At 40.4% G+C, this 22036-nt stretch overlaps 2 protein-coding genes across 2 annotated transcripts; one reads left to right on the top strand and one right to left on the bottom strand.

Annotated features, from left to right (window-relative positions):
* Positions 1 to 1943: 1943 nt before the first annotated feature.
* LOC109901124 (uncharacterized) lies at positions 1944 to 8030 on the bottom strand. The gene is made up of 2 exons (XM_020497161.2): positions 7907 to 8030; positions 1944 to 6131 (listed from the first exon to the last, which is right to left on the bottom strand). Exon 2 carries the CDS (start codon positions 6115 to 6117, stop codon positions 5077 to 5079), a length of 1041 nt encoding a protein of 346 aa, XP_020352750.1. The 5' UTR covers positions 6118 to 6131; positions 7907 to 8030; the 3' UTR covers positions 1944 to 5076.
* An 8415-nt stretch (positions 8031 to 16445) lies between these two features.
* On the top strand, positions 16446 to 19447 carry LOC109901122 (gastrula zinc finger protein XlCGF57.1-like). The gene has a single exon (XM_020497160.2). The coding sequence runs from the start codon at positions 16547 to 16549 to the stop codon at positions 17882 to 17884; it is 1338 nt and encodes a 445-aa protein (XP_020352749.2). The 5' UTR covers positions 16446 to 16546; the 3' UTR covers positions 17885 to 19447.
* Positions 19448 to 22036: the final 2589 nt, after the last annotated feature.

Here is a 22036-nt window from a genome sequence, read left to right as displayed (position 1 = left end):
ACTTCCAAAGTTGTGACAAAATGGCTTATGGACAACAAAGTCAAGGTATTGGAGTGGCCATCACAAAGCCCTGACCTCAACTATAGACAATTTGTGGGCACAACTGGAAAAGCGTGTGCGAGCAAGGAGACCTACAAACCTGACTCAGTTACACCTGCTCTGTCAGGAGGAATGGGCCAAAATTCACCCAACTTATTTTGGGAAGCTTGTGGAAGGCTACCTGAAACGTTTGACCCAAGTTAAACAATTTCAAGGCAATGCTACCAAATACTAATTGAGTGTATGTGAACTTCTGACCCACTGGGATTGTGATGAAATAAATGAAAGCTGAAATAAATCATTCTCTCTACTATTATTCTGACATTTCACATTCTTAAAATAAGGTGGTGATCCTAACTGACCTAATACAGGGAAATTTTACTAGGATTAAATATCAGGAATTGTGAAAAACTGAGTTTAAATGTATTTGGCTAAGGTTTACGTAAACGTCCGATTTCAACTGTATGTCCCTCTGTGCATCATCTGTGTCTTCTAGGAAGATTTTAACCCATTTAACCCCAATATTTCTCCCACGTTTTCACCATCATTGTAAAGCCCTATTAATTTGGTTGCTTTGACAAAGTTATTTCAGAAGTTATTTTGTATTAGTGATTCACTTTAAGGAACCCCCCCCCCCCCCCACACACACACACCTGTCCCTCATTTTAAGGTCAACCCTGTTACGTGAGCTGAACTCTTGTTTTAATATGGTGTAACTATATTTTTTTCATCTAATAGTCAAATTAACATCTAATAGTCAAATCATAGTGTAAAAGCATCACAAGAGGATTTATGGCTGATTTAAGTATTTTTTTGGCACGGGCTGCGTCTCAATCTCTATCCCATCCGCCGATGTCGGCCTTCCACGTCTGTGGTGGAAGGTGGCAGAGCTTCAGCGGTGTTTGTCAGACCAGGAAACATCCCGAAAATCTTTCTTCTCACGAAAACATCTGTAGCGTCCCAACTCATATGATCCCTGTATGGAAAGATAAGACTCTCATGAGCATGATGGTGTTTTGCTCTACAACCCCACAAGGCGTCATGGGACTCATCTGAAGGTGTCCTTGTCCCGGGATGAAAAAATGAATGGAAGTGAATAAGGCATTTCCACGTGAAAGGTATATGGGTAATTACACAAATTATTGTTGTTTTTTTATGAGTTTTCCTATCTCTTTCAGATATAGCACAGACACTTCAAATACAAATACTCCTTTAGATTTATTTTTGACTGTTTTTCCATGTCAGAATCTGTTAAATCATGTGTTTATATGGGCTAATAGCAGTAAGGCCAAATTCAATGTTTCATCAAATAATTTCCTAAATATATTTTGATGCATAAAAATGAAATAGGTAAATGATACTTGGTATGAACATCTTAAAATAATTCCATATGTTAGCTTAGTAGAAACCCAGTCCTGGGCCCTTAGACTTTAGTTACAGGTACTGAAATAAAACAGATCTTGGTCAGCAAGAAACTTACGTGAGTTTGGCAAACACAAAATTGCAGAGATAGAAAAGTTAGATAAATAGCAAGTTAGGTTCTCCATGTTGGCTCCATGTCCATCACTGGTTGTGTGACTTTAAGGAGTTAAGTTGAACATGTGAGTTTTCAAATTAGGTTACACTACTCAAAAGGCAACTAATTGGTGGAACGACCCAGGTTTCAGATAAATGGATCATTTATTTACTTTTGTAAAGCATTATTCTATGTAAATAAGTTTTTATTTCATTTGAATAATGATATAATGGTCAAACAGTACAGTATAGGCTGTTGTTCAAAGTGTGGTGTTGATGTTTTCACGTTAGAAACCAGAATTTCCCAGGCATTGGTTTTGGAATGTTTTGAGACTGTTATTGATACATTCAATATTTTGTACTAAACATTTTAAATAAAAAACAACTCATTAACTAATCAATTATTTTATTAGAAACATTTATCCCTCCACACACACACACACTTATGCCGTGTTCACATGCTTGTCGGAACTAGGAAACTCAGACATTTCTGACTTGCTAATTGTTTGAATGCAACCCGTCATTCAGGGCAGGTGGTGCAGAGAACCACCTGTTTTGAGACCCACCTGTTTAGCATGCATGTGATAACATGCTGTTTTGCATGTTATTTTGGCATTGATACGTGTCACATATCAGTTTGCAAACAATGTAAATAAAATAAAATAAATTGTTAATAAATCCGCATACAAAAATTGTCTCTTTTTTTGCTTTCTTGAGTAAGGCTGGTCCAAAATGCAGGTGTTTCAGCCTAGCTCAGTGCAGTCTGTGGTGGTGGGGCAGCCAGCGGAAAATACGAAGTGTATGGGGTTGGTAATGTTCTCTAGTTTCGGCCTTGATTGGCTCAGTGTTCTGTCACTCATGGGGACAACACATCACAGCAAAATCTACGGGGAGAGCTTGAAAATTCAAGCCCCTTCGATGCTGCCATAGAGTTACATTATAGGTGCCCATCCAAGAAGGCTCAAGGTCATGGGCCACAGATAAAATTACGTCAAATCATTTTATCTCTACCATAGCTTTGATTGGACTGATCATGACAACATCATACTTTCAAGATCTTAGTAGCAAGCTAGCAGTCATCATCATGAATCAAGTCAATAATCGACTTGGAAATCCTTTTCAATCCTTGTCATATGAAAAGAAATTATGAAGAGAAATTATAGATAAAACTTATCGGTGCTCATCGGCCATTGGACATTAACATTACACAACAAGTTGGAATTTAAAAAATTCAACAATAAGTGGTTTGGAAGGAATCAGTGGCTAACTGCAAAGCAATCACAAGCCTGCTACTCAGTGTAGTGGGTGTGTAGTCCAAGTCTCAGTTTAAGGGTTTCTTTTCCAAGCTTAAAAGGATAAACATTCAACATGGGCCATGCTGTCCAGCATGACGTCTGCCGCAATCAAACAACTGGAAATTCAGAACTGGGAAATGTCAGACTTCAGTGAGTTCAAGACAACTGGGGAAACGAGCTCCTACAGGGAAAATACATTTTGAACGGTCATTAAACTCGGAATTCCAAGTCGGGAACTTGGGCCTCTTTAGAGAGCTCCAACCTGAAGATCACTGGCGTAATGATTCAGATTTGTTTTTCCCCCAGTTGTCTAAAAGCACCATACATTCAGAGAATGCCAGACTTTGATGACAAAGTTTGATGACAAAATTTACCCACGAAGGACCACCGCGCCACCTTTCTGTTCCAGTGATCACAGTAGAACAGGGTGAGTCGCAAAAATGTATTGTATGCTGCTGCATAAATTATGTAATATGACAGGGAGATATGTATCCTGCAGCTAAGAAAGTAATACTAAGTGTATGTTGTGTAGTAAGCTGTTCATAATTTAGCCTACTGTTCTGACTTGGTGGTGCACACGTAGCCTATAGTCTGTTTTTGAAAAATTTCATCATAAAATATTGTAAGAGCTTTCATTATCTGCTTATAAGCTGTCTTTATTTATCCTACGGTTCTGACTTGGTGTACAGGGAGATTACTGTAATAAGGGCCCATGTTCTGAATTCTGTCCGTGTACATTTCAAAAGTGCTGAAAAAATAGTTATATTGACTACATCGGTCCTAGCTCGCTCATTAATGTCTTAATCAAAGTTACAGATTCCCTTTTATCCGCTTGTCGTCCCCTTATGCCATAGATTGTACATCTTAATTGTCAGTAGAAAACACATTTGTTTAAGCAAGTCAGCCATATCAGCTATGTTTTTTTTAAAGGCTGTAAATGAGGCTGAATGAACTGTTTCGCTGCCAGACAAGGCTCCGCTGATAGCCAGGTGTAGCAGTTGTATTGTGTTGGGACTGCTGGTGAGACAGCTTTATGTAGGCCCTAACAGTTGCGGTCACCGTTTTCACCGTTATAGTGCAATTAATGTATTGTTTAGTGTTGTGTAGTGGCTTTGCTGGCATGCATCTACAAAAACATTTTTTGTTTGCCCCACTAAGATTTACATGCTACAATGACTACTGGCAGCACGTGTATAACTACAGTTTCCTAGTTCCGACTAGTGTGGCAATACCTATTGCAGGTGTGAGGGCATTTTCTGTTGAACCTTACTAATGCTTGTGTACTAAAATATCCTTCTTTAAGCCTAGGCATTGGGCTTCAGATAGTTAAAGAAAGTAACTCATATAAGATAGAAAAGTGTGTGTATTAATAAGAGGCCCGATCTAACTGTTCTGTGTGTGTAGAATGACCCCATGATACCTGGGCGCGCAGCCAAGATCTGACAGAAACTAACTGGTTGCTTTTATCTTCACTGGAGACAGGGGAAAGTGTTATATTCTGCACACCAGTGATAAAGCTATTAATCTATTTGGAGCCTATTTCTGGGCGAAATATTCATGTTTTGTGTGTGTGTGTGTGTGTTCTGTGTGTGTGGCCAGTACGACCATACATAGAGGAAGTATATCTGGAGTGACTCCCTGCCATTCTGGCTCCTGTTGTCCTCTCTCAGTTGCGAAAGACTGAGGCAACATTTTCACCCGGTTTCCTCCCCTCACACACACAAACACATACATAGGATCACGTGTTTTGCAGATGCTTGCTAGTTTGACTATATAAATGTTCCTGTACTCTTTGTACAGGAGGCTCCCACTCCATTTCACCTGCGTGGGTGGTGTGACCAACCTCCTGATTATAATACGTTTTTAATAAAAGTAATACCTTGATTGATTGTTGACTTTGCCTCTCCTCATTATTAGTTAAAGGTAGCAATTCCACCACACAGGTGAAATGGTTGGGTAAAAATAACAAAAAAACATGGCAGGATGTGAAACATCTGAAAACAAGGCCCTTTATCTAAATAAAAACATTCACAATTTCCTACAATACATCATGTATGGGGAATATCGAAGACACGATGTCATACCCATGACTAGTATACATTTGTAAGAAAATAAATCATTCAGTTAGAGATCTTGGATTTGACCATCAGAAATTAGGTTAAAGAATAATTATGTGTACGATGCCTCTGTCGAAATGCGCATTGGCCAGGTGGGAAACATCTTAAGACTATCCAGTCTGCTCCAGGAGCTCATCCAGCTCCAGATTACGGATGATATTGATCAACCCCTTACTGATGCGATAGGTGCGCTGGGGGTCAAAAGCACCTCTGTGATGATCATGTTGGGTCACGTAGATTCTGCCCAACACACGGTCTGACTGCATGCTGATAATGATCCGGTCGATGTTGCTGTCGTCATTGTGTCCTGTGTAGTTTTTGCGGACATAACGCGGTATGTTCCTAGACCCAGGGGCATTGAGATTGCCCACTTCGTAGTATGGTAATCCCTGGTCTGGTAGCAGTTGGTTACATTGGCCATCGTGCTCCTCTATTTTGTCAAAGAAGCGGTGGAAGCCAAACACCTTCATCTCAGGGTTGCTCACTGTCAACATTTCACCCTTTTTGTTGAATTTGATGTAGTCGTGGGCGAACCAGTGAAGGAGATGGAGGCCGTGTCTAGGTTGAGGTGTACCAAAGCCAGATGACTGGAGGTGTCTCATTTCGTTAAGTGTGTCCATGGAGGAAGGACAGGGAAGTGAGTATCCAGTCTGCTCCAGGAGATCATCCAGGTCCAGATTACGGATGATACTGATCAACCCCTTACTGATGCGATAGGTGCTCTGGGGGTCAAAAGCACCTCTGTGATGATCATGTTGGGTCACGTAGATTCTGTCCAACACACGGTCTGACTGGAGGCTGATAATGATCCGGTCTACGTTGCTGTCGTTATTGTGTCCTGTGTGGTTTTTGCGGACATCATGCGGTAGGTTCTCAGACTTTGCAGCATTCAGATTGCCCACTTCGTAGTACGGTAAGTCCTGGTCTGGTAGCAGTTGGTTACATTGGCCATCGTGCTCCTCTATGTTGTCGAAGAAGCGGTGGAAGCCAAACGCCTTCTTCTTAGGGTTGCGCACTGTCACCATCTCACTGTCGTTGTTGAATGTGACATAGTCGTTGGAGAACCAGTGAAGGAGTTGAAGGCCGTGTCTAGGCCGGGGTCTACCAAAGCCAGATGATTGGAGGTGATCAATTTCGTTCAGTGTCTCCATGGTTATGATGTTCTCTAGAAAGGAGGGAGGGCAAGGTAGAAAAGGTGAAAAGATGGAGAGAGAATAAGAGTGGGTTTTGATTGTCAAAGAGTGCTAGCAAAACACTGTTCTAAGTGAAAGAGGACACACACTTTTCTGTCATTGTCTCTACAGAGTGGTCCTTGAGAAAATGGGTTGCATCCTCTTCTCAACACGACAGAAACACACACTAACTACAGGTGGACTTCACCCTTATGGTCCTTTTGCTGTTCTGCCTATCTGCCCTTCAATGGAAATCTGAACAATAAAAGAGATATAATCAAAGGTGTCTGCAAAGGCAGGACAGTAAAAGTTGCATCTGACTGTAAAACTAGAGGAGCAGTGTAATTTCTCGTGACCATTCATAGAGGCCAGGAGGTTACCGGCTTAGGTGTACACGCCTGAAGGCAGCAGGCCCACCGGTTCAGGAAATGGTAGGTACCTCAAGTCAGGTGGTTGAGACACTAGCAGGACAGGAGGCCTAGGGCCTCACAAGGCAGGGGACTCATTGCCAGCTACTACTAAGGCCACAAACTACTGGAGACTAGGAGCCTAACTGGGCATGAGACATACAGTAGGGCCTAGGACTAGAACAGGACACTACGGGATGTGTTTCAAGTTTTATTGTCACATGCACAAGTACAGTGAAATGCCTTGCTAACTTTCTTCAAATCGAACGAGGGACTGTGGACCTATGGAACAGGTAGCCTAGTAACTGGACAGAAGACAATCCAATAGGGTGAGATGTTTTTCATCATCAATGACAGATCTGTCACGTTCTGACCTTTATTTCCTGTGTTTTGTATTTAGTTAGTATGGTCAGGGCGTGAGTTGGGTGGGTAGTCTATGTTTGATTTTCTATGATTTGGGTTTTTCTATGTTTCGGCCTAGTATGGTTCTCAATCAGAGGCAGGTGTCATTAGTTGTCTCTGATTGAGAATCATACTTAGGTAGCCTGGGTTTCACTGTGTGTTTGTGGGTGATTGTTCCTGTCTTTGTGTTTTGCACCAGATGGGACTGTTTTAGGTTTTCTCACATTTGTTGTTTTTGTTAGTTATCTCATGTGTAGTTTCTTTATAAATTAAAGAATATGGATAACCACCACGCTGCGCTTTGGTCCGCCTCTCCTTCAGATGAAGAAAACCATTACAAGATCAGTATTGGGGTTATGGTAATCTGAGTCTAGATCTGTGGGTAGTGTGAATGTATCCCAGTTGGGTTACTATTTATTAATCCACATATAATTATAAATAAAAGTCCCAATACAAAATCCCCTCTCCCTTTCATATTTTAGCCATCATTAAACAGGTGATCACGTGATCAACCTTCTGAGCCTGAAATGTGCATTTCAATACAGACTTCTCAGCTCGCACAAAACGTTCTAAGAATCATGAAGCATGGTGAGAGTGTTGTTGTCCTATGGTTATTTTGCAAACATCCTTCCCTGGGAATGTTGAAGGATAGTGGCTTGGCTTTGGTACATTATCAGCACATTTAAGGAACTTAACAAAAAAAAACATATCTGGCAAGGCGTGCTTGTAAAACAATTCGAAAACATTTAGGCCTACATTGTTGTCTTAAATCAGTCAAGCCCCATTGCAAGATACCGTCTTTGAGCAAACCTTGAACGTCTTGTCCAACTAGTCTAATACAACAACTAAGAATTTCTGTAACCAACCAGCTTACTTCCTTATGTCCATCATTATGCAGAAGACATGTTTACAAATTGTACATTGAATGCAAATAAATATTTAATAATTGAACAACTTACCTATTTTGAATGTATTCAATGTTTGTGAAGTGGTAATATGCTAGGCTGCTATGGAGTTACAATTGTATAGCAATAGTTTCACTTTTATCCTGCCGAGTTGTTTATATGCAGAATGTAGACGTGTCCTAACCACTCCCCAAAGTTCCATGGGCAAAAAGCCACAGCTATTTAACACTATAATCTCCTAATGTTATTTTGTAAAAATGTTTTTTGTTGTTGTTGCCAACTCTCAACTAAAATCAGAGTTTATCAGTATGCTTAGTAACACAATATACAAAATAATTCCAATTACATGAATTGAAAAGGCTTGCGTTCAACTGTCCTAAATGAAATTCAAGCCGGTAATCACAATACATTTCATAGAATGCTGAAAACGATGAGCAGCATGCCACCCTTTTCAAATCTTGTAATAATTGTAAAGCGACCACACTATGTGGTTTGCATTTTTCATTAATCCTCTCTAGGAGAGAGTCCCGGTATGTCAATATATACACATGAATTTAGAATCAACTCAGTATTTAAGACATGAGTCATACTTTCAATGCCACATATTCTTTAGATTCAGAGATGTCTCTGACGTAAGAGGTTAATGGAATGCTGAATGCCAACCTTTTGTTTCAATCATTTTAAATCTTGTGCCATTTCCATGTCACACAGTCACAAAACTTGACCTGAAAGAGGACAAACTGTACTAACAGGTTCTTCGTTGTCACACGGACACATGAGAGAATCAATGCCTCAGGGAAGGTAACGCAAATAACATATTTTGCATTGTCTGCCCTGAATCATTCATTCATGTGTCAGTGTGACAACGAAGAACCTGTTTAGCAGAATAAGGCAACAGTGTAAAATCTTGTTTAATTCCAGGACTATAAACATCATTTTATCAACACAGAAGTTAGACAGTGTTATGCATGAATGTTTTTAGTTGAGCTACATCTAATGACAATGCTTTCCTTTCAAATTACACAACTGGGATTGGTAACTATGGGCGTTTACTTAACGCCTCCTGCAACACCCAAATGTGCAAAGCTGCTGGTTATGAGCGCAGTGGTGTCTTTCTAAAACTTGTTTTGCGAAGAGGTGCTGAAGGGGAAAGGTATGTATTCTCAGATTAACGTGTATTCCAACGTCAAAAATGTAGTCCTACAATCTGATGTGACATGTCGAGAATTACTCTCTCCATTTCATGATGCGTCTTTCCACAATAATCCTTTTTTGTCCGAAAAATATAGTATCTTTTTCTATAAAATATCCTGATGGATATTTTTTTAAAGGGGGTGGTATGTAAAAGGAAGAGCATGTCAGAGGAATTCTACAGGAAGAGAGACTGCAGATTCTTTCAAACAACAGTTTTGTCTACGCAGATTAAGATAGTTGACGTTGCCACCGTTGTCTGTTCCCTCCAGCATGTTTCCACACATCTGAACTCTTGTAGGTTGTTAAAACAGAATGTCAAAAACTGCAGTCGTATCCCAAAGGGCTCTGATCTGTACATCCAGACTTATGACTAAGTCACACGACAAGCTTGTATCAGTAAAAATACTAACATAACATAATAGACAATTCTCTAAGTAAAAAAAGCGTAGTGTGTCAAATTAACAGTATACTATGTCATTCATATTTAATTTCCACCCCAAGTATTATTTAAACAATGATATTAACTGGCCAACGACATTCTTTTTTTGTGTGTTTTTTCTCTCTCAGATACATCAAGTGCATAAATCAACAGGGCAATATAAAATCGAACGATCTCAAATCAAATGACCAGACAAAACAGGACATATAAATAGAGGGGGGGGGGGGGGGTTGGAAAGAGGATACAAACCCGATTTAGGGTAAGGAGACCATAAGAGGAGGAGCAGAGGGAGCGGGTGGGGGCATAGACTGGGAGAAGATCAGAGAGGTAGGTGGATCCAGTGTAGATTGATAAGGATTGGTTTGATGTGTTTAGTTGATCCGGTGTGGATTCTGGAGAGTTCAGAACCTTTAGGAGTCGATTGCTGAGTTTCGGTGGGGGATCTGGTGAGGAGAGTGTTACAGTATTTTAGTCGGGATGTAACGGCGGCATGGATGAGGGTTTCGGTGCTGGAGTGTGACAGTGAGGGGCGGAGCCTGGAGATATTGAGTAGATGGAAGAATGCTGTCCGGGTGCCGGTTTTCATGTGGGGTTCGAAAGAGAGGGTACTATCCAGGGAGACACAGAGGATTTTGACTTGTGTTTACAGAGGGACCGGGAAACAATCTGTGGGGATGCTTGGAGAGAAAGGATTGGAGCAGATGAGCATGACCTCTGTCTTGTTGCTGTTGACTTTGAGGGGATTCATGCTCATCCAGCTCTGGATGTCGTGAAGACAGCTGACGAGGGAGGTGGGAGGGAGAGTGGGTTTGGTGGAGAGGTAGCGCTGGGAGTTATCAGCATAGCAGTGGAAGTGAACTTTGTGATGTTGCATTATCTCTCCCAGGGGTAGGAGGTATATGGATTCTTCTGACAGTAAGCATTCATGGTTGAGGAAGGTTTTTGCACATTAATGAGTGATTTACAGGAATGAGGATTGTATCATAAGTGGATTGTATTCAGAAATCTATTACTTAAAACTATGCGGTTCACTACAAATCACTTATCAATCCATAATCATTCAGGAGGTGTGAGATGGATGCCAATGTAAGTAGTCACACAAAATCAAGCTGCCCTCAAACCTATATAACTAGTACACAGTAATAAATGCAGTATCAACATTGTTCTGAAACATGTTGGCTGGAGTTGTGGTGTTATCTAACAACCAATACCGCTAGACTGTAATTACATAGCACTTACATTGCAGTTCTTACGTAAGAACAAAGTGATACCATGTTTCCTAATTAGTTTCCAAGTGAACCATAAGAAAGCATTTTTATCCATCCAGCCACGATCACACCTGAATTCAGTGGCCAACGAATCACAAAGCCCTTGATACAGCCTAATGCAATCAGTTGTATCTGATGTGCCTGAGATAGATTTCAAATAGACAACAGATTTATTTTCTGAAGGATCAATATCTTTCAGCACCAATATTAGAGAGTCGCATCTCTATAATCCCAATTGGAGCACTTTGTAATAATGCCACACAATCTTCAGAGCGAACGTTGTGAGGGCATTTTCTGTTGAACCTTACGAATGCTTGTGTACTAAAATATACTTCTTTAAGCCTAGGCATTGGGCTTGAGATTGTTAAAGAAACTAAATCATAATAGACAGAAAAGTGTGTGTGTGTATTAATAAGAGGCCTGATCTAACTGTTCTGTGTGTGTGGAATGACCCCATGATACCTGGGCGCTCAGCCAAGATCTGACAGAAACTAACTGGTTCCTTTTAGCTTAACTGGAAACAGAGAAAAGTGTTATATTCTGCACACCAGTGATAAAGCTATTAATCTATTAGGAGCCTGTTTCTAGAACCGTTGAGCTACAGTTAGAGGAAGTGTATCTGGAGTGACTCCCTGTCATTCTGGCCCCTGTCGTCCTCTCTCAGTTGAAACAGACTGAGGCAACCTTTTCACCCAGTTGTTTTCACCAGCCTCCTGATTTATAATACGTTTTTAATAAAAGTAATACCTTGATTGATTGTTGATTTTGCCTCTCCTCATTATTAGTTAAAAGTAGAATTTCCACCACAACGTTCATACAATGATACCATCACCAATATATACTTGTTAGCTTTCGCTTTAAGTTAGAAACAGCAATACACACAATGGAAGTGGAAGTTCTTGTTAAGATGCAGTGCATATTACATTCGGGCAGTATAAAAGTCTCTTCCCTGAAGTGAATGAACAGAGTTACTTAAAGGCACTCTTGATTCATTACTGCATTCCATCAGAGTAGGACATCAACACATGCAGCAAATGCATCTTCACATATAAGTAGCGCTTGGCTTCTATGACAGATCTGTTTATCAAAACAGGAATTTGGTTATGAACCTTTGCAGACAAAGTAGGCACATTATAGAATCGGATTATAACAGTGATTACTTACTGTCCTATGAGGAAAATTGAATAACAGGCATATGGTCCTCAGTGGAACACCACTCTCAAGCTGCAGGCTGGTTATCTGCTTGAGTAGTGAAAAGACAACTGCAGTCTGAGGCTGGTGGGGTGTGCAAGGCCAGAGCATGTACCTGACCAATGACACTGCTTCCAGAGCATGTACCTGACCAATGACACTGCTTCCAGAGCATGTACCTGACCAATGACACTGCTTCCAGAGCATGTACCTGACCAATGACTGCTTCCGGCTCACACTGGTAGAGCTCTACTAGCACATCGTGCACTCGGCCTGAAAGAAGAAAAATAGTCAGAAAAAGTTCCATTGAAAAGACACAAATAAATTGTTCACAAAATGGAGCAAAAGCTACAAATTTTTCACTGCAAATATCAATGGTTTTCTTTGACATATCTGTGATGCGTAACGGCACAATCCGCAGTCGGGAATTCAGTTTCACCATCAATTGGTGTCAATAACGTTGAAAATGAAATTTCAAGTAATAAAGATAATCAACAAGCTTAAGAAGTTTAGGTTTGGTGAAAAATGTATGGGAAGTAATGTTACCTCTGGGTGCATTATAATATGCCTTGTCCCAGTCATAACAGCCCATAAGACAGAAGTCTATTTCCTGTTTCAGTAGTGTGAAGCAACTTAATACACAAGTATACCCCCTGGACAGGAAGCTAGTCTATCACAATGCCTTACCCTGAATCCATCTGCTTAATGCGGAGTTTCAGGCAGAGATGCATTTGGTTCCACTTTTTAGAATCTTTGGGATGAATAAACTGGGGATCGAACTCAACCTTCCAGTCTCATGGCCGACACTAACCCCAAGGCCACTGAGTGGATTGGTGCGTTATGCTTTAAATAAACAACATCCGCCACAGATTGTCAGCTGCTGTAAACTCAAAACGGAGGTTTTAGATTTTCTCTTTCAATGATTTCACCTTGAAATTAGTTGTTTGAGGACAATCTCTTACTGAAGCGGTCTTGTTCACTTTTAAAATCTGCAAAACCATGACTTCCGAGTTGTAAAGGGGTGGCCAGCCACATCATTTGTTTTAAAAGCCTCCCATGACAACAAAAACTATCCCAACAACAACATCCAGTAATGGTCTCTTATTGCTTTAGTTACGATAGCATAACACAGTGATGCTACTACAATTAAGGCACAAGCCATAATCAAGGGGTATACACTGAGTATACCAGACATGAGGAACACCTTCCAAATATTGAGCTCCCCCCCCCCCCCCCCCCCCCTCTCCCCCTTTTGCCCTCAGAATACCCACAAATCGTTGGGGCATTGACTCTACAATACAATATGCCGAAAGCGTTCCACAGGGTTACACATGTTGACTCCAATCCTTCCCACAGTTGTGTCAAGTTGGCTTGATGGTCCTCCACCCAAAGGACATTCTTGATACACACGGCACCTACTTCCATAACGTGTTCAAAGGCACTTACATGTTTTGTCTTGCCTATTCACTCTCTGAATGGCACACATACACAATCCATGTCTCAATTGTCTCAAGGCTTATAATTCCCTCTTTCACCTGTCTCCTCCCATTCATTTACACTGATTCATGTGGATTTATCAATAAGGGATCATAGATTTCACCTTGATTGACCTGGTCAGTCTATATCATGGAAAAAGCAGGTGTTCTTAATGTTTTGTTCACTCTGTGTATATCATTTGAAAACGCGAACAAAATTGCCTTGAACTTGTCGCGTAATAACAACATTTTGAAAAACACTAAAAAGGTTATGTAGAGATCAAGTTGAAAGGTTTTTGTTTACTGTAAGATATTACTAACAAATGCTTAATTTCTTCATCAAATACCCTCAGAAGTCTACTGTGGAGAGAACACTTATGGCCATCTCTCCGCATCCCGTGTCATTCGAAAGCAAATGGAAGGCTCCTTTTAAATTGACCGTCCTAAAGAGGAAGAGAATTGGTTTAGAGTTTGGCCTTGGTTTCAATGATTTAGTCATGGTAAAAAATTGTGACCCGTTGAAAATAAGTAAGTTGTGGGTAGAAATATGATTCAGAGAGACAGAGAGAGAGAGAGACACCACACAGTCAGAGCAAAATATTATCTCAGCCCCAACATATCATCTCTGGCTCGATCCCACACACGGAGCAGATTGATTTTACTGGGGAGGCCATGTTCTCCACATGGATGTTGTGTCGCTGCTCCCTCATTTCTTTCCATATGGCCACAAGCTTCAACAGGAAGAGGAACATAACCAAACATTTACTGACTAACACAGGAGAGAAACCATTTAGCTGTGGTGTCTGAGGGAAAAGCTTCTGACTCGAGGAGCCTTACGCACGTGCAGACATACGTACTGGAGAGAAACCATTTAGCTGTGGTGACTGAGGGATATTTTCCAGACACAAATCGAACCTGGAGAGTCATATATTGAACATCCACAAATAAAGAAAACAGGATGAATTGGAAAAAAAGAAGGAAAGAAAATGAAGACAGAGTTCTTCTGTCAGGAGATTGGCATGAAAAGGCAGGATATGGACAACTCTTTTAAGAAAGCCAATGCAACTATGGATCAGGTACTCTCAGATTATTTATTTTTAACATGACTTAAAAAATGTAAGCCTATGCAACATTAACCTATCAAAAACAGTACCGTAGCAATGAGGTTTGTGCAGTAGGCTATAGGCCCAATACAATATTACCGCATATTGGCTTTACTTGAATTGCCGTGCCAATACATTGTTGTTCGGACCATTTCAAAAAGATATATATATATATATATATATATATATATATATATATATATATATATATATAAAAATGGAGGTAAGCTACATGATCACACCGGTAATAAATCAGTTGTTGTACTACTTGTGAGGCACACTTGAGTGAGCATACATTTAAATCACTTGCTTTTTATTTTACTGGGCTGATTTTGCCTGCATCTGAGGGTCCGCCTCTCAACATCCCTCCACTCTCCTTTTCCCCTGCTGAGACTTTCTGCCTCATGCACAAATTCATGTCGTTACTCATATAAACATAAAAAGTGAACTATTGGCTCGACATAAAGACACAAGCCACTAATAACACCAAGGTATTATACTTATTCCACACTGTCATACTCATTCCTTACAGCTGCAGTGCTGGTTGTAGCGTGAGGGTTGAATAAAACGTGTTGACGGTGCTGAGTACAAAACTTAAACATGAACTCACTCATAGAAACAGCAGCTCTCTGCTGTATTCGTTGACAGTCTCTATCTAGTCATGGTTTTATACGTTTTGATATCTCACAGTATCAACTTTGCTTTAGATTTATTTTACGCCTGCTATGTTACTGCAGACATGTAATCTGAGCTGTCCGATTGGCCAGTGATAGGCCTATAGTGCATTTGATTTGCTCTCCGGACCTGCCGGGAAGGCAGAATTTGTACCTTCAGACACATGAAATGAGAACACTTTTCCTACCCGGCGCACAGGGCAGCTGAATCGGGTGCACCTACAGCCAACAGAGTGAGACTAATAAATAAAAATTGGACCGCAAGGCTTTATCGTTGTTGTTTTTTACAGAATGGTTTGGAGATCGACTAAGAATGCCTTGGAGATCAACCAGTTGATTGCAATCGACCGGTTGGTGACCACTGCTCCATAGAGTACAGTATGAGTCATTGTACTCATAAAACCAAGCAGTCAAACAATTAAATAGTTTTTCCAACATACATTTTTCCCATAGTGGATTTTAGAAACACAAAATAAGGACTGTGTTTCGTGTCGGTTTAACCTGGTGTGACGTTTTGATAACTGTGTAAATCTCCCTAGGACAAGGTGACTTTTATCAATATATTCACTTGTATTTAACCCTTTAAAAATGTAATGCGAATTAGCTGAAAATGCGCTATCATAAAGAACTACAAATGCCATGATGATATGGACGAGACTGACGAATTGAGGCAAAGGTAAGAATCTCTGGAGTAGCTATCTAATGTTAGCTAAATTTAGTGATGAATAAATTGGCAACATTTCTTTAAATGGAATATTCTGTGAAATGTCTTGTGCAAGTTTTCAACTGACACAATAGCTGTTAGCAAAGATGTCAGCTACAGATGATGTGCAGGAGCTTGCAGGGATTTGTAGTCTTGCATAATGTCTACTTTGATGTTAATTTGGGGGTTTTCAAATCAGAGTAAATAAAGCCGAATATATTGTTAAAAGTATCCTTGTCCGAGAGAGATTTACACGGTTATCAAAACGTCACGCTAGAGTAAGCCTACACAAAACACAGCCCTGATTTGAAGTGTTTCTAAAAAATTCCCTATGTGAAAAATGAATGATGGAAAACGATTAGAACCATTTCACTCTTTGATCGTTAGGTTTCATGCGTATTATAGACTTACACCGTGGGGCTCTATCCGGTTCTTGGTTCACACTCACCATATCACCTATTGCAGCTCAGAACTCCATCCAGCTGGTGGCGCTATTTTCCCTTTCTGGACTCGGCACCCACTGAAATAATAAAAGAAGAAGAAAACACGGAAATCGATTTGGAAGCGAGTTTGTTTTGATATCGAACAGTCATTGTGTCGACCAAGGAAGACACGAAACTTAATACCGAATTCGCAGTCTTCTGAAAATGGCTAAACTCCAGTCTTTGAGTGTATTTGTTAATGAACGTTTAACAGTGGCTGCTGTGGAGATTTTTGACGTTGTAGAGAAAGTGGTAGCCAAGTACCAGGAGGAAATTTCCCGATCTAAAGAGGAGAATGACCGGCTACGGAGACTTCTGCGGATCACAACAGAGATAAAAGAGGAAGAAACCCCTGAGCAGCAGCACTGTGAGCAGGAGTGGAGCCCCAGTTTGAGTCAGGAGAAACCAGCGCTCACACAGATTAAAGAGGAACAGGAAGACATCTGGACCAGTCAGGAGGTAGGACAGCTTCAAGGCCTGGAGACGGACACCATAGAGTTCATATTCACTCCTCCTTGTGTGAAAAGTGAATGTGATCTTCCCCAGACCGTGGAGGACAGAGGTAGTGACTTTAAACTGTTGGATCACGACCCTTTTGGCACTGTGGTTCACATAAAGGGTCTTGACAGTTCGTGTAACCCTCTAGATAATGAAGGTAATACCTCCAGCCACAGCTCGGCCATAAGTAGCGACACATTAGGACTTGACAGCAGCCCACCATTGAGGAAACATACAAAAAGTAGCACCACGTCTAAAAAACCTCATTGCTGCCTTGACTGTGGCAAATGCTTCACTCAGGTTGGCCGCCTGAAGATGCACTCGAGGATTCATTCAGAGGCGAAACCATTTAGCTGTGGAGACTGTGGGAACCGATTTCAGCTGAAGGGAGAACTAACCAAACATATAGTGATTCACACGGGAGAGAAACCATTTAACTGTGGTGACTGTGGAAAAAGTTTCAATCGCAAGCTTACTCTTAACAGGCATATACTGCTTGTCCACAAAGAAGGAACACAGTGCGAAAATGGAAAGACGAAAGGGGAGAAACCATTTTGTTGTGGTGACTGCGGGAAAAGTTTTACTCGCAGGCAGACCCTGAACAGACACAAAATGATTCACACAGGAGAAAAACCATTTCATTGTGGGTACTGTGGGAAAGGCTTCAATCGCAAGGAGACCCTCATTGATCATATCCAGAATCATACAGGAGAAAAACCATTTAGCTGTGGTGACTGCGGGAAAAGCTTCAACAGGAAGAGGAACCTAACTTCTCATTTACTGACTCACACAGAAGAGAAACCATTTACCTGTGGTGACTGTGGGAAAAGCTTCAAGCAAAAGAGTGACTTAACCAAACATATAATGATTCACATGGAAGAGAAACCATTTAAATGTGGAGAATGTGGAAAAAGCTTCAATTACAAGGTTAACCTCAACAGGCATATGCTGTTCATCCACAAAGAAAGAAAACAGGAAGATAGTGGAAAGAAGAAAGACAATTAAAAAACCAAGATCTTCTGTCAGGATATGAGAATAAGAAGCAGGATATGGACAAGACTGTTAAGAAAGCAAATCAACTCTGGGTCATTCATCTTGTAGGTTTCAAATACATTGATATGTGATTCCATTTAATTTGGTAAAATGTTCTATGTAAATCATGTTTGCTTTTATTTGAATAATGATGAAACAGTACAGTACAGGCTGTTGTTCAAAGTATGGTGTGGATGTTTTCACGTTGTTAGAAACAGGAGTTTCCCGGTCTCTTAAGGTGATTGAGAGAATGGTGAGACTGATGTTATTGATACGTTCAACATTTTGTAAAACTTTTTTTTTTAAACTACTAATGAACTAATAAAGCATTTTATTATGAACATGTATAATAGTGCTCCAATAAAACAAAAATGTGCACTCCCTGTGGGTCCCCCAGGAATGACATTAGGACCACTGTTCTATTATGTTCTCGAGTCTAGATTTAAAGGCCCAATGTAGCCGTTTTGATCTCAATATCAAATAATTTCTGCGTAACAATTAAGTACCTTACTCTTGTTGTTTTCTTTTAAAATGGTCAAAGATGAACAAAAATAGCTTAGCAAAGACCAATTTCTCAGGCAAGAATTTTGTGATCTGAGTGGGGAGGGGAAAACTGAAAACAAACTGTTAGCAGAAAGGTTTAGAAATATCTTTCTTATTGGTCTATTAACTAGTGATGTCACCAGGCAGGCCAAGACTTCATCCCACCAGCACAGGCTGAAATTTCAGCCGATGTTTTCAAACAGCTTTTACACTAAAAGGGCAATATCACTATTTTTATTTATTATTCCAACCTCATAGTGTGGCGATATATACAACACAGGCAAATCACAGTTTTGACCGCACTAGGCCTTTAATAACAGTGATGGAAACTCGAGACCTCAGAGTCTAGAGATGGAATCTGCAAGCAATCCACGGTATCTCTATTCACTTGAAATAACCACAAGACGTATCACTGTTAATTTGTCGCCTCATGGTGCTGTGGAGTAGCATTATCTCTGCAGCTGAGGGTTGTATGGAGTATGATTAAATTATCCCCAGATGCTGATCTAATATATTTTTTTTTAAGAGCATAAACCATTACAGACAAATGACAGCTGCTTCTCTCCCACTCCCATCAGAACAATTGTACTCCATTAACTTTGCCATTAGTAGCCAATCCTGAATTCACAAACACACACAACTGTTGCAGGTGAAATGGTTGGGGAAAGATAAAAAAACATTAACTGTGGCAGGAAGTGAAAGATCTGAAAACAAGAGTCTTTATCAAAATTTCTCACAACATTAACCATTTTTAAGAAGGAAAAAAATAAGTTCAAGATTTTGAATTTGACCATCAGATATTAGGCTCAAAAGAAATTAAGTGTACCGATGCCTGTTTTTATGACCTTGGCCTGGGGAGAAAGTACTAACATTATTTAATAACATTGGGAACATGATTTTATGTAAATAAATGCTTAAGTTTGTGTATTAGAGGACCATGAACCTGTGGTTATCCTTCTACTAAAGCTCAATAAAAAATAACCTTGACACAGACACAATCTTTATATGATCCTTTTATTGTAAACGTTTCCTTATGGAAAAATATAATAAGAAATAGAGCGTCATCAACAAAGTGCAAAGGTACATAAATACAAATAATTCATTGATGAATCCATCAATAAATACATAAACACCAAATAGATTAGATTAACAATTTTGTCTCGTCATTCCATTCACCATATAACTATTATCAAATTGCGTCAAACCAAAACACAGAAAGAGTGGGAGAGTTGGCAGGTGTGTGACTAACATGCTTTTTAGTGCTCAATGCTTTGTCCTTTGCCATCAACATCTTTAAAAGATTATATGTTGAGGCTCCTTCTACGCTAACTAAGTAGCATCTGATAATTTAAGAAAAGTCTCACTACATGCACTGAGGTAGTGGGGAGGAACAGATGTATCGCCACAATGTGAGCTAAGGCGAGCATCCTGTCCTGCCTAGCTGCCCACTGCACTCACTTCCATAGCGTCTGCCTTGTCGATACCCATGTGTCTGTGCCACTCCTTTGCAGATACCTGGCTCAGAGCAGGGATGGCATGGACATAGTCCTTATTGTCCTTTCTTGCCCCTACCACCTGGGCTGGATATTGTGGATAGAGCTCTGGAAGGTACTCTGTGCGCAGACGGGATGGCGCTGGGATAGAACCTCCCTGCTTGCAGTGTTTCTTCAGAAATGTGTAGAACTTGGGCCTCTTCTCAAGAGGTATATCTGCTTTGATTAATGTTCCCGTGAAGTCCCAAGATGAACTCCTTTTCTGACAGCTGTGGAGGGGGTCTTTGCCAGACAGGAGGCCAGGGTCTGTGTTCTTGTTTGCACTGAAAATGTTTCTGAAAACAAAGAATGATGTATTCTCAGGTTGAGTTCAATAGCAGCCCTACAGTGAATCTCAAGCTCTGAAGCTAAGCACTCTCTCTTGAAGCGACACACACAGACCATAAACCGGACATAATGTCTCACACACGCAATTTATAAACAATTATAGTTGACACATTTTTTAAACAAAAAAATGTAACCAAAAACTATGTCTGCGGTTTTCAGACCCTAGTTCATTCAAACTGCCCACCTCTTAGTACGGTAAATCCTGGTCTGGGAGCAGTTAGCAACGTTAGATATCACCGTCCTCTATGTTATTGAAGAAGTGGTGGAAGCCAAACGCCTTTTGAGGTTTTGCGGGGTCACCATTTCACAGTTTTCAGTGAATTTGATGTATTACTGAAGAAAAATATAAATGCAACACGCAACAATTTAAAAGATCTTACTGAGTTACAGTTCATAGAAGGAAATCAGTCAATTGAAATAAATAAATGAGACACTAATCTATGAATTTCACATGACTGGGAATTGGTCACAGACACCTTAAAAATAAAGTTTCTGGTGTGACCACCATTTGCCTCATGCAGAGCGACACATCTCTTTTGCATAGAGTTGATCAGGCTGTTGATTGTGGCTTTTGAAATGTTGTCCCACTCCTCTTCAATGGCTGTGTGAAGTTGCTGTATATTGGCGGGATTCGGAACACGCTGCCTACATGTCAATCCAGAGCATCCCATTCGGAACACGCTGCCTACATGCTCAAATTGTGAAATGTCTAGTGAGTATGCAGGCCCTGGAAGAACTGGGATATTTTCAGCTTCCAGGAATTATGTATAGATCTTTGTGACATGGGGCCGTGCATTATCATGCTGAAACATAAGGTGATGGCGGCGGATGAATGGCACGACAATGGGCCCCAGGATCTCGTCAAGGTATCTCTGTGCATTCAAATTTCCATCAATAAAATGCAATTGTATTCATTGTCCGTACTTTATGCCTGTCCATACCATAACCCCACTGTCACCACTTTTATTGTCCCCAGCACAAGGTGCACCTGTGTAATGATCATGCTGTTTCATCAGCTTCTTGATATGCCACACCTGTCAGATGGATTGATTATCTTGGCAAGTGAGAAATGCTCACTAACAGGGATGTTAACAAATTTGTGCACATCATTTTTGAGCAATAAGCTTTTTGTGCGTATTGGAACATTTCTGTGTTGTTTTATTTCAGCTCATGAAACATGGGACCAACACTTTACATGTTGCATTTATATTTTTGTTCACGGTAGTTGTGGGAGAACAAGTGAAGGAGATGAAGGCCGTGTCTGGGCCAGGGTCTACAGAAGCCAGAGGACTGGAGGTATCCCATTTAGTTCAGTGTCTCCAGAGTTATGATTAACCGTGGAAAGGAGGGAAGGAAAGGAGGAAAAGGTGAAAAGAGGGAAAGCGAGAATGAGAGAGTGAGTTTGCTTGTCAAAAAGTAGGAGTTGAAATGCTCATACAGCAAAACGTGTATTTTTTTCTGGTCCAAGAGGAAGAGGATACACACATTTCTGTCTTTGTACCTTTATGGAGAGTTGTCTCTTACAGAGTGGTCTTCTTCTCAACACAACAAAGACACACACTAACTAAAGGTGGACTTCACCCTCATCCCTTTGTTGCGATAAAATGCCAGCGGTAGTGGGAAATATTTTTTGTATCAGATATTTCTGACAATTCTCATATAGAAACTTGAAGAAGAAAAAAAAGGGGGAATTGTAGGCCCC

This window comes from Oncorhynchus kisutch, linkage group LG12 (assembly GCF_002021735.2).
Source record: "Oncorhynchus kisutch isolate 150728-3 linkage group LG12, Okis_V2, whole genome shotgun sequence".
In the NCBI taxonomy this organism is placed as follows: domain Eukaryota; kingdom Metazoa; phylum Chordata; class Actinopteri; order Salmoniformes; family Salmonidae; genus Oncorhynchus; species Oncorhynchus kisutch.
The sequence above is the reverse complement of the archived record's forward strand: the minus strand, read 5'-3'. Positions and strand labels throughout refer to the sequence as shown.

Coding starts and splice junctions, on each gene's coding strand:
- LOC109901124 (XM_020497161.2), bottom strand. CDS start 6,117: ATGGAGACACTGAACGAAATTGATCACCTCCAATCATCTGGCTTTGGT.
- LOC109901122 (XM_020497160.2), top strand. CDS start 16,547: ATGGCTAAACTCCAGTCTTTGAGTGTATTTGTTAATGAACGTTTAACA.